Source organism: Oncorhynchus clarkii, chromosome 32 (assembly GCF_045791955.1).
Source record: "Oncorhynchus clarkii lewisi isolate Uvic-CL-2024 chromosome 32, UVic_Ocla_1.0, whole genome shotgun sequence".
NCBI classification, from domain to species: domain Eukaryota; kingdom Metazoa; phylum Chordata; class Actinopteri; order Salmoniformes; family Salmonidae; genus Oncorhynchus; species Oncorhynchus clarkii.
The window spans coordinates 21,008,644-21,022,315 of record NC_092178.1 but is presented as its reverse complement, the minus strand read 5'-3'; the positions used below and the strand labels follow the sequence as shown (position 1 = coordinate 21,022,315).

The following is a 13,672-nucleotide window of genomic DNA, read 5'->3' as shown; positions in this document are numbered from 1 at the left end:
TTGGTTGTCTACACAGGAATCGGTCAATCCCGCAAATTTTACAGAAATATTTTGCCTTCAATTATGATGTGGTTTAATGTCTGATAAGGATGAGCCTGATGTCTAGCTCATGACAAACCCCAGGGGGATGATGAATGCTGCTGTGTAGTCAGAAGCAGGAAATGCCCTGATCCTTCCCAGGAGATAAGGGAACGTTGTTCTCAAATTTACAGCAGATTTACAGGATTAACTGTACATGGTTGGCAGTGGAGAGAGCCTATGTGTCTCTGTTCTGTTTTTATTTTCTGTCAAATATGTGATGTCTTAACAGAAAAAAGAGGCATGCAAAGGGAGGCTGAAAGACATAGAGAAGGAAAGAGAGAGTGAGAGAGCTCAAAAGATGGAGATACACGCAAGTATGGCGGAAAGAGAGAAAGAGACAGTGAGAGGGAGAGCCTGAGAGAGCTTCTGCAATGGTTCACTCGCTGTGGTCTATCTCCCACGGAAACAAGGAGGTCTGGAGGCCTGTGGCAGGAAAAGGAGGATGCAGAAGTGCTGTATGTATTTAATGATAGCTCTTCTCTGTCCTGTTATGTACACTATATATACCCGCTACAAACACAACACACGCACACACACACTCACTCTCCCACTAGCCACAGACATCAATTAAACATCTATTCCATGTTGGTTCAATGTAATAATGTTGATTCAACCAGTGTGTGCCTTCAGCTCTCTCACACACACGCATGTACACACACACACACACGCATGTACACACACACACACACACACACACACACACACACACACACACACACACACACACACACACACACACACACACACACACACACACACACACACACACACACACACACACAGACACACACAAACTCACATACACACACCACTGAGAGGATGACGTGCTGCAGCATGCCGACCACAGCCCTCAGTGACTTGACTAAGCAGCACACCATCCCAGAATCCACCACACCACAAAAGAACAGACTTACGCCACACCCACAGCACGCTACCGGGCCCCAGCAGCACTTGTCTGCCTGCCTTCACTTCTCTCTCTTGTCTCTTCAGTCCTCGTTCGTTCCTTCCTCTCTGTTTATCTGTCTGTCCGTCAGGATGGCGGAGCTGGAGGGTCTGGAGTTTGGGAAGTCAGATTTTGTCCTTCTGGATGAGGTGAACATGGAGCAGTTTATGGAGAATCTGAAGTTAAGGTAAGTCCTGATTGTAGAGTCTCCTCTGGTAGAAATGAGGTAGAGGGGAGGAGGAAGCAGCTGTCCGTAACACAGGGATGGAGATGAATCTGTCATGGGGACACCTACTGATGACTTTGTGGGCCCTCAAATCTTGTATATGTATCTGTTATCTCAAACTGTCTGTTTGTGTGCTTGTAGGGTTGTGATGTCACAGCTTGATATTTGAGAGCTCTGTTGTCAGAGAGTGTGTACTCATCAGCCTCACAACAATGGCAACTTTTCAGGGCCTCTCTTATAGGAGTGTTATAAACTCTTTGTTTGTACAAGAACCACTGTGAAGAAGTTGACTTGTAGAGAACGTGAGAGAGAGAGAGAGACAGGAAAAGGAGAAGGATGAGTCATTTCTGGTTTGACTTTCCCGCCCACCTTCAGTGGTTGCGATATGAACTTGTAATGTTCAGTTAGTTGCTATCACCATAGAAACGGTCACATAAATAGATGCATTGTAAGTCAAGAATACGTCATCAACCCATTGATCAAGACCTGAGTCTAAACTCATTTTGTTTGACTTCACACTAACGGGAACTACTTTCCTGTAAAAGCCCACCCTTTCTGATTGGTTTTCTCCGTGACGTATTCTGTTGAGTTTGAGTGAACCAGGTGACCTTTTTTTCCTCTATTTTGGGTGTGGTGTGACTGACTGCATCTGCTGCTAAATTCACCCTTCTCAGCATCTCTCCATTCCAACACTTGTCAGACAGCACATCTCGCTTTTATCTCTCAAGTTTGGTAACGTCGTGACATGCCCTTCTCTTGAGACAGTATTGAGAAACCACATAGCACCACATCTTTAGAATCCAGTGGACGCCGAGGAGTTAGAGTAGAATATCACTCAAGAATTTACAGTGGCCAAAAATGTCAATTATTTATTTTATACAGCTCACAGATTCTTAGCAAATGGACACTAGTTTCATATCACTTTTCTCATCATAGTCCACAGGTGCGTTTGAGATGGCATCCTATTCCCTTTCCTATATAGTGGGTCAAAATTAGTGCACTATAGGGAATAAATAGGAAATAGGATCCTGTTTCACATGTAGCCCATGTGTTTTAGTCAGGCCTTTGCCCTAGAAGGTAAGCTAGGCAATGCATGCAACAAATTCTTATTCCCTGAAGCTCCCATTCATTTGATCATGCCCTGCCTGACCAGACTTGCCCCATGGCAATGTCTGGAGAAACATTCAGGGCAACTTGATGTTAGATAGGAATTTATAAAATAAAGCTTTCCTGTAATATTGCCCATCAAGATACTATTAGGATCAGTCATTGTCACTTCCTGGTCTTAGTATACATCTAATATACACTGTAAATGACTGTTTGTTCCCATATTTGTATCACAGGTTGTGACATTTACATTATTTTTGGTCTAGAATCAAATAGAGTTGATTAATGACTTCATGCATATTGTATTTTTACACATAGAAACAGACAATTCTGTGTAATTTCAGCAGAATAGGTACCACAACAAGTCAAACCAATACCCAGGAAGATTAAACAAGGTGAAGGAAGTGACACCTCTTGTGGGTTGTCACTAATTATCACAGCCACAAAGTCATAATTATGGCTAAACTCCACCCATTAAACCTAACTCTAACTCTAACCTTAAACATAGTGCTGTTGAAACTGACTTTATGGCTGAGTTTTCTAGTGGAAACCCCTCTTGAGCCATAATTTGTACATACTTCCTGTTCTCACTTCCCACCTGTGTCACTTCCTGTCCTTTGGGGCGTGTTCCCTTGAGGGTGAGAGGTCTGACTTTAGGTGCAAAAATATGTTGTCGTTTTTATGTCAGGGTGTTTCTCTGTAAAATAGGTTATCTAATGTCTATGTAAACATCTCTCTCTCTGGTGTTGATGGGATAGAGACTTAGATACTGACTGTTGAATGTGGTGTGGCTATTTGTAGGCTATATAAATAAGCATTGCTGTGACACAAATGATTCTGGTCCCCCTTGTTACAGTGTTATTATCACGATTTGGCTTTTTCATATCAAAATTATGTTTCTGTTGTGGACATTGATACTTGGACAGTTTTCAAGTCATTTCAAGTATACTCAAATGCTACATGAAGACATTACATAAAAATATAAAACCATACTTCAAAAAGCTACAATAAATTCAACTCTGTCTCTGTGTTTGTTTGTGTGCCTGGCAGGTTTGAGAAAGCCCGTATCTACACCTTCATAGGTGAAGTGGTGGTGTCAGTCAATCCCTACAAACAGATGGACATCTACGGGAAAGAGGCTATCGACGCGTACCGCGGCCGGGAGCTGTACGAGAACCCACCCCACCTGTATGCTGTGGCCGACGCTGCGTACAAGGCCATGAAGAGACGGGCCAAAGACACCTGCATCGTCATATCAGGTCTGTCTCAGACTCCAGTCTCCTACTCTTTCATTCATTCATTCATTCATTCCATCTCATGCTCCAACCATCGTCTTTTACCTAGTTTACCACAGTCCTGCTCAGCTTGTTTGACTCACACCTTGCTGGTTTCTGAGCAGGTCAGAAGGCATGGTGCATGAATACGTTTTTAACTGGCCTGTTGCCTTCATATAAAATTGAGGACAGTTTTGTTGATTTATGTATGTAATATTTCTAAGGGCACTATCATGTGATGGAACATTCATGCCACAGAATTGCTTCCTGGCGTATACAGTAGCACTATTTTATCAATAGTTTACTGAGGGAAGTAGAACTGAGCAGGGTCCCTAATCAATTCACAGTCTGTCCTGTTGCAGACCCCATCATGCCACTCTGTCTGTCTATGAGGTTTTCTCGTTTGAGCAAAAGTCTGTCCTCCGTCCTCTCTCCTCCATGACCCGGAAACCGATATGCGGTAGTATGGTTGAGGAGTGTGTCAATTCGACAAACGGAAGACAGTCCTCCTCTCCTCGATAGCCTCCTTATGGTGAGGAAGCACAAGTGTACTGTATCCTACGAGTCCTACACTTGTGAGTCCTTCGCGGAAGAGTTTTGAAATCTGCCACAACCCCTTTGAATCAGCTGTTGTTTTCTCAAAGGAGAAAAGAATGCACACATGCTTAAAAAACGATTTGCTACTTATCCCTTTATCTATAAAATGTATTGCACAACTAGCTACATTTGTTTTTATCACTTTATTTAAAAAAATGGGGATTCCACCCTGTAAACGTAATTTGCCTGATGACGTGCGATTGAAGAAGGGAGTCTCATTTCATACCAGCGCATTTTCATCTTATTTCCCTCTCCTTGCCACCACTCCTCGATTACTTTTGTTATTTTTTAAAAGGAGGCCAGAGAGGACGGAGGAGAGAGGACACAGCTAATCTAATTGAGAAAAGGCCAATGTCTACAGTTTCTGAGTGTTCTCAGTTCCTCACTTCCTCCAGGATGCTTATTGGTCTTCACTGTTGCTGCAATGGTCTTTTCTTAGTTGCACTAGCTCATAATGTCTTGTTTCCTCATCTGCAGTGTGTAGCAGGCTACTTTACGGTCATAGAAAGAGGAATAGAAACATGGTGATTGGTGACTGACAGTCAATAACTACTTTAAGAAAATTCATGCCATAAATACACTTCAGTTTACCATGCATACATCATAGAAGTACAAATATACTATATGTCTACTAATATATCCAGTATCTGTGGTAAAATACACAAGTAATGTACATGTACTGCTATACGTGAGTTGCTTCTTTGTTATTAATGGTCTGTGTGTCCCAGGTGAGAGTGGAGCAGGAAAGACAGAGGCTAGCAAGTACATCATGCAGTACATCGCAGCTATTACCAACCCCAGCCAGAGAGCAGAGGTCGAGAGGTGAGTCAGTGTCAAATGTCAGGGGTCAGCAAGGTGTTGGGGGACAGGAGGCTCTCCTCTCCCAGTTAAATAACTACATCTTAGACTGGGTTACAGGTTTTGTTTCTGAAAGGAAATTCAGTATATTGCATTTAGTCTTATGCATCAGGCTTCCTCCCTAACCTCAGAAGTACAATAGCCCAGAGACAAGGTTATATTGTGTCAGTCTCAATGTCATAGACACAAATTCACAATTGAAGGGTGGAAAGGACTTCCAATTCACCTCTCTCTTTTTCTCTTCCTCTCCTCTCACTCTTTGGGCCACATTGTCACCTGATACTATCAATGATGACCACCCTCTCCTCTCTTACACAGTGTGAAGAACGTTCTGCTGAAGTCAAACTGTGTGCTGGAGGCCTTCGGTAACGCCAAGACCAACCGCAATGACAACTCCAGCCGCTTCGGCAAGTACATGGACATCAACTTCAACTTCAACGGGGACCCCACCGGCGGCCATATTAACAACTACCTGCTGGAGAAGGTAAGAGCAATATGATTAGATAGGATAGAGAGAGACATACAGTGATTGGCACTTGAAGTGAGGGGAAGGACTTAACAGATAGGCGGGGAGATTTGATTGGATGGTTTGAACAGAAGTCGTATTTATAGGCCAAGTTTCCCAGACACAGTTCAAGCCTTGTCCTGAACTACAAACGGAGATTGAACATGCTTTTTAGTGAAGGAATATATAATAGTGAGGGAATATACTTAATGTGTCTGTGTCCATAGTCTTCTTTTGAAAAGTTATCCACTTTCTGGTTTTCATTTCGTGGTGGAACATATACAGTGGGGCAAAAACGTATTTAGTCAGCCACCAATTGTACAAGTTCTCCCTATTAAAAAGATGAGAGAGGCCTGTACTTTTCATCATAGGTACACTTCAACTATGACAGACAAAATTAGAAAAAAAATCCAGAAAATCACATTGTTGGATTTTTAATGAATTTATTTGCAAATTATGGTGGAAAATAAGTATTTGGTCAATAACAAAAGTTTATCTCAATACTTTGTTATATACCCTTTGTTAGCAATGACAGAGGTCAAACGTTTTCTGTAAGTCTTCACAAGGTTTTCACACACTGTTGCTGGTATTTTGGCCCATTCCTCCATGCAGATCTCCTCTAGAGCAGTGATGTTTTGGGGCTGTTGCTGGGCAACACGGACTTTCAACTCCCTCCAAAGATTTTCTATGGGGTTGAGATCTGGAGACTGGCTAGGCCACTCCAGGACCTTGAAATGCTTCTTACAAAGCCACTCCTTCGTTGCCCGGGCAGTGTGTTTGGGATCATTGTCATGCTGAAAGACCCAGCCACGTTTCATCTTCAATGCCCTTGCTGATGGAAGTAGGTTTTCACTCAAAACCTCATGATACATGGCCCCATTCATTCTTTCCTTTACATGGATCAGTCGTCCTGGTCCCTTTGCAGAAAAACAGCCCCAAAGCATGATGTTTCCACCCCCATGCTTCACAGTAGGTATGGTGTTCTTTGGATGCAACTCAGCATTCTTTGTCCTCCAAACACGACGAGTTGAGTTTTTACCAAAAAGTTATATTTTGGTTTCATCTGACCATATGACATTCTCCCAATCTTCTTCTGGATCATCCAAATGCTCTCTAGCAAACTTCAGACGGGCCTGGACAGGCCTGGACAGGCTTAACCTCTCTGATCTCCCCATCCCGGATCCGGTATCAGGAATACAGACTCAAGCTCATTACCATAACGCAACGTTAACTATTCATGAAAATCGCAAATGAAATGAAATAAATATGCCATCTCTCAAGCTTAGCCTTTTGTAAACAACACTGTCATCTCAGATTTTCAAAATATGCTTCTCAACCATAGGAAAACAATAATTTGTGTAAAAGTAGCTAGCTAGCGTAGCATTTAGCGTTAGCATCCAGCACGCAACATTTCAACAAAAACATAAAAGCCTTCAAATAAAATCATTTACCTTTGAAGAACTTCTGATGTTTTCAATGAGGATACTCTCAGTTAGATAGCAGATGCTCAGTTTTTCCAAAAAGATTCTTTGTGTATTAGAAATAGCTCCGTTTTATACATCACATTTGGCTACCAAAGAAAAACGAAAATTCAGTCCTCAAAACGCGAACTTTTTTCCAAATTAACTCCATAATATCGACTGAAAACATGGCAAACGTTGTTTAGAATCAATCCTCAAGGTGTTTTTCACATATCTCTTCATTGATATATCGTTCTTGGAAGCATGGTTTCTCCCCTCAATCAAATGGAAAAGTACAAGCAGCTGGCAATTGCGCACCGAATTCCACGCAGGACACCAGGCGGACACTTGGAAAATGTAGTCTCTTATGGTCAATCTTCCAATGATATGCCTACAAATACGTCACAATGCTGCTAACACCTTGGGGGAACGACAGAAAGTGTAGGCTCATTCCTTGCGCAATCACAGCCATATAAGGAGACAATGGAAAACAGAGCTTCAGAAATTCTTTCCTGGTTGACGCATCACCTTGGTTTCGCCTGTAGAATGAGTTCTGGGGCACTTACAGACAATATCTTTGCAGATTCTGAAACTTCAGAGTGTTTTCTTTCAAAAACTGTCAAGAATATGCATAGTCGAGCATCTTTTCGTGACAAAATATCGCGCTTAAAACGGGAACGTTTTTTATCCAAAAATGAAATAGCGCCCCTAGAGATCCAACAGGTTAAGCAGGGGGACACGTCTGGCACTGCAGGATTTGAGACCCTGGCGGCGTAGTGTGTTACTGATGGTAGGCTTTGTTACTTTGGTCCCAGCTCTCTGCAGGTCATTCACTAGGTCCCCCCGTGTGGTTCTGGGATTTTTGCTCACCGTTCTTGTGATCATTTTGACCCCACGGGGTGAGATCTTGCATGGAGTCCCAGATCGAGGGAGATTATCAGTGGTCTTGTATGTCTTCCATTTCCTAATAATTGCTCCCACAGTTGATTTCTTCAAACCAAGCTGCTTACCTATTGCAGATTCAGTCTACCCAGCCTGGTGCAGGTCTACAATTTTGTTTCTGGTGTCCTTTGACAGCTCTTTGGTCTTGGCCATAGTGGAGTTTGGAGTGTGACTGTTTGAGGTTGTGGACAGGTGTCTTTTATACTGATAACAAGTTCAAACAGGCGCCAGGACAGAGGAGCCTCTTAAAGAAGAAGTTACAGGTCTGTGAGAGCCAAAAATCTTGCTTGTTTGTAGGTGACCAAATACTTATTTTCCACCATAATTTGCAACTAAATTCATTAAAAATCCTACAATGTGATTTTCTGGATTTTTTTTCTCATTTTGTCTGTCATAGTTGAAGTGTACCTATGATGAAAATTACAGGCCTCTCTCATCTTTTTAAGTGGGAGAACTTGCACAATTGGTGGCTGACTAAATACTTTTTTTGCCCCACTGTATGTTTGATAAAGGTGGTGAAGCAGAGAGAGGTGAGAGAGTGGGTCCGTGAATAGAAATGCCTGTGAATTACACCCTGTTCTCTTCTGGTTCTGTTGAATGATAATGAAGGGCTCGTCTGGGGGCATGATGAGATAGGTTGCTGTTTTTAATCTTTTCTATGAGCCAGCCTATCACACCATCTGACACAGTGGGGCTGTGTGAACGACGGTGTCATCCATACTCACTGCTCAGACGCAACCTTACTAACTGTGGATCAGTGAACTGTCTGAACCCTGTTCTCCCGTCTTGTTTTGGGAGTTCTGTGGTTGGTTAAACTTGCTGCCTGTGTGTATGTGTTTGTGTGTGTATGTGTGTGTATTCATGGACTTTTCTCTGTTCTCACAAAGTCAAGGGTTGTTCAGCAGCAGGGAGGAGAGAGGAACTTTCACTCCTTCTATCAGGTAAATATTGATCTTTACTGGTCAAACGTATGCACGCATGACTGTAAGACACTTTGGATAAAAGAGTCTGCGAAATGGCATATATTGTTAAAATAAAGTCATAAGTATGATTAATAATGGCTTAATGCTGTTTGGATCAGGACATGTTTGGCTGGATCAGGAAAGGAGCACGTGGAAAAGGCTATTTTCATTCGTTCTATTACAGATTCATCATTTGTTATGAATGTTTCCACATTTTCCCAATTCAACTTCTGTACTGTACTGTGTGTGTGTGTGTGTGTGTGTGTGTGTGTGTGTGTGTGTGTGTGTGTGTGTGTGTGTGTGTGTGTGTGTGTGTGTGTGTGTGTGTGTGTGTGTGTGTGTGTGTGTGTGTGTGTGTGTATTTCCACAGTTACTGCGTGGAGGTTCAGAGGAAATGCTGGGGTCACTTCACCTCCAGAATGACCCTGTCAACTATGTGTACACCAGAGAAGGAGCTGCCTCCACTGTGAGTTCTCCTTCACTATTCTACAGTAGTTCCACAACCTTACCATGACATTGGTTGCTGGACAAAACGCATAGACACTCAACACTAATTTGTGAATACAGTGTTTCCACCTGTCTCTAAGAAAGGAAAGCAACGTAAAGTAAAGTAGCATAACATTACGTAACCTAGGGTAAAGTAACGTAAAGTAGAATAACATTAAATAGCCTAGGGTAATGTAAAGTAACGTAAAGTAAAGTAGAATAATGTTAAATAACCTAGGGTAAAGTAACGTAAAGTAGAATAACATTAAATAGCCTAGGGTAATGTAAAGTAACGTAAAGTAAAGTAGAATAACATTAAATAACCTAACGTAAAGTAAAGTAAAGTAAAGTAAAGTAGAATAATGTTAAATAACCTAGGGTAAAGTAACGTAAAGTAGAATAACATTAAATAGCCTAGGGTAATGTAAAGTAATGTAAAGTAAAGTAGAATAACATTAAATAGACTAGGGTAAAGTAACGTAAAGTAGAATAACATTAAATAGCCTAGGGTAATGTAAAGTAAAGTAAAGTAGAATAACATTAAATAGACTAGGGTAAAGTAACGTAAAGTAGAATAACATTAAATAGCCTAGGGTAATGTAAAGTAATGTAAAGTAAAGTAGAATAACATTAAATAACCTAGGGTAAAGTAAAGTAATGTAAAGTAACGTAGAATAACGTTAAATAGCATAGGGTAAAGTAAAGTAACGTAAAGTAAAGTAGAATAACATTAAATAACCTAGGGTAAAGTAAAGTAAAGTAAAGTAGAATAACGTTAAATAACCTAGGGTAGAGTAATGTAAAGTAAAGTAGAATAACGTTAAATAACCTAGGGTAAAGTAACGTAAAGTAAAGTAGAATAACGTTAAATAACTTAGGGTAACGTAAAGTAGAATAACGTTAAATAGCCTAGGGTAAAGTAAAGTAACGTAAAGTAAAGTAGAATAACGTTAAATAACCTAGGGTAGAGTAACGTAAAGTAAAGCAGAATAACTTTAAATAACCTAGGGTAAAGTAAAGTAAAGTAAAGTAGAATAATGTTAAATAACCTAGGGTAGAGTAACGTAAAGTAAAGTAGATTAACGTTAAATAACCAAGGGTAGAGTAATGTAAAGTAAAGTAGAATAACGTTAAATAACCTAGGGTAGAGTAACGTAAAGTAAAGTAGGATAACGTTAAATAACTTAGGGTAACGTAAAGTAGAATAACTTTAAATAGCCTAGGGTAAAGTAACGTAAAGTAAAGTAGAATAACATGAAATAACATAGGGTAAAGTAAAGTAACGTAAAGTAAAGTAGAATAACAGGAAATAACCTAGGGTAAAGTAACGTAAAGTAAAGCAGAATAACTTTAAATAACCTAGGGTAAAGTAACGTAAAGTAAAGTAGAATAACGTTAAATAAGCCAGGGTAAAGTAATGTAAAGTAGGGTAGAATAACGTTAAATAACCTAGGGAGAAGTAAAGTAATGTAAAGTAGAATAACGTTAAATAACCTAGGGTAGAGTAATGTAAAGTAAAGTAGAATAACGTTAAATAACCTAGGGTAGAGTAATGTAAAGTAAAGTAGAATAACGTTAAATAACCTCGGGTAAAGTAAAGCAACGTAAAGTAAAGTAGATGAACGTTAAATAACTTAGGGTAAAGTAAAGTAGAATAACATTAAATAGCCTAGGGTAAAGTAAAGTAATGTAAAGTAAAGTAGAATAACATTAAATAACCTAGGGTAAAGTAACTTAAAGTAAAGTAGAATAAAGTTAAATAGCCTAGGGTAAAGTAAAGTAACATAAAGTAAAGTAGAATAACGTTAAATAACCTAGGGAGAAGTAACGTAAAGTAAAGTAGAATAATGTTAAATAACCTAGGGTAGAGTAACGTAAAGTAAAGTAGAATAACGTTAAATAAGCTAGGGTAAAGTAAAGTAGAATAACGTTAAATAACCTAGGGTAAAGTAACGTCAAGTAGAAAACATTAAATAACCTAGGGTAAAGTAAAGTAAAGTAGAATAACATTAAATAACCTAGGGTAAAGTAAAATAATGTAAAGTAAAGTAGAATAACGTTAAATAACCTATGGTAAAGTAAAATAATGTAAAGTAAAGTAGAATAACGTTAAATAACCTAGGGTAAAGTAAAGTAACGTAAAGTAAAGTAGAATAACGTTAAATAACCTAGGGAGAAGTAACGTAAAGTAAAGTAGAATAACGTTAAATAACCTAGGGTAAAGTAACGTAAAGTAAAGTAGAATAACGTTAAATAACCTAGGGTAGAGTAACGTAAAGTAAAGTAGAATAACGTTAAATAACCTAGGGTAGAGTAACGTAAAGTAAAGTAGGATAACGTTAAATAAGCTAGGGTAAAGTAAAGTAGAATAACGTTAAATAACCTAGGGTATAGTAACGTAAAGTAAAGTAGAATAACGTTAAATAAGCTAGGGTAAAGTAAAGTAAAGTAGAATAACGTTAAATAAGCTAGGGTAAAGTCAAGTAAAGTAGAATAACGTTAAATAAGCTAGGGTAAAGTAAAGTAAAGTAGAATAACGTTAAATAAGCTAGGGTAAAGTAAAGTAGAATAACGTTAAATAACCTAGGGTAAAGTAAAGTAACGTAAAGTAGAATAACGTTAAATAACCTAGGGTAAAGTAAAGTAACGTAAAGTAGAATAACGTTAAATAACCTAGGGTAGAGTAATGTAAAGTAAAGTAGAATAACGTTAAATAAGCTAGGGTAAAGTAAAGTAACGTAAAGTAGAATAACGTTAAATAACCTAGGGTAGAGTAACGTAAAGTAGAATAACGTTAAATAAGCTAGGGTAAAGTAAAGTAACGTAAAGTAGAATAACGTTAAATAACCTAGGGTAGAGTAACGTAAAGTAGAATAACGTTAAATAACCTAGGGTAGAGTAACGTAAAGTAAAGTAGAATAACATTAAATAACCTAGGGTAGAGTAACGTAAAGTAGAATAATGTTAAATAACCTAGGGTAGAGTAACGTAAAGTAAAGTAGAATAACATTAAATAACCTAGGGTAGAGTAACGTAAAGTAGAATAACGTTAAATAACCTAGGGTAGAGTAACGTAAAGTAGAATAACGTTAAATAAGCTAGGGTAAAGTAACGTAAAGTAAAGTAGAATAACGTTAAATAACCTAGGGTAATGTAAAGTAACGTAAAGTAAAGTAGAATAACGTTAAATAACCTAGGGTAAAGTAAAGTAGAATAACGTTAAATAACCTAGGGTAATGTAAAGTAACGTAAAGTAAAGTAGAATAACATTAAATAACCTAGGGTAATGTAAAGTAACGTAAAGTAAAGTAGAATAACGTTAAATAACCTAGGGTAAAGTAGAATAACATTAAATAACCTAGGGTAAAGTAGATTGACATTAAATAACCTAGGGTAGAGTAACGTAAAGTAAAGTAGAATAACGTTAAATAACCTAGGGTAGAGTAACGTAAAGTAAAGTAGAATAACGTTAAATAACCTAGGGTAGAGTAACGTAACGTAAAGTAGAATAACGTTAAATAACCTAGGGTAAAGTAAAGTAACGTAAAGTAGAATAACATTAAATAACCTAGGGTAGAGTAACGTAAAGTAGAATAACATTAAATAACATAGGGTAAAGTAGATTGACATTAAATAACCTAGGGTAATGTAAAGTAACGTAAAGTAAAGTAGAATAACATTAAATAGCCTAGGGTAATGTAAAGTAACGTAAAGTAAAGTAGAATAACGTTAAATAACATAGGGTAAAGTAGAATAACATTAAATAACCTAGGGTAGAGTAACGTAAAGTAGAATAACGTTAAATAACCTAGGGTAGAGTAACGTAAAGTAGAATAACGTTAAATAACCTAGGGTAGAGTAACGTAAAGTAGAATAACGTTAAATAAGCTAGGGTAAAGTAGAATAACGTTAAATAACCTAGGGTAGAGTAACGTAAAGTAGAATAACGTTAAATAAGCTAGGGTAAAGTAGAATAACGTTAAATAACCTAGGGTAGAGTAACGTAAAGTAGAATAACGTTAAATAAGCTAGGGTAGAGTAACGTAAAGTAGAATAACGTTAAATAACATAGGGTAAAGTAGAATAACATTAAATAACCTAGGGTACAGTAAAGTAGAATAACGTTAAATAACCTAGGGTAGAGTAACGTAAAGTAGAATAACGTTAAATAACCTAGGGTAGAGTAACGTAAAGTAGAATAACGTTAAATAACCTAGGGTAGAGTAAAGTA

General features: G+C 38.4%; 1 protein-coding gene across 1 annotated transcript in view; it reads left to right on the top strand.

Annotated features, from left to right (window-relative positions):
- The first annotated feature begins 384 nt into the window (after positions 1–384).
- Positions 385–13,672, top strand: part of LOC139392248 (unconventional myosin-Ig-like) — a 72,636-nt gene continuing 59,348 nt past the window's right edge. The window contains exons 1-6 of the mRNA XM_071140096.1: positions 385–1,211; positions 3,408–3,616; positions 4,957–5,050; positions 5,405–5,570; positions 8,881–8,934; positions 9,326–9,421. Coding sequence (XP_070996197.1) covers positions 664–1,211; positions 3,408–3,616; positions 4,957–5,050; positions 5,405–5,570; positions 8,881–8,934; positions 9,326–9,421 — 1,167 coding nt within the window. The 5' untranslated portion in view covers positions 385–663. The remainder of the gene's footprint in view (positions 1,212–3,407; positions 3,617–4,956; positions 5,051–5,404; positions 5,571–8,880; positions 8,935–9,325; positions 9,422–13,672) is intronic.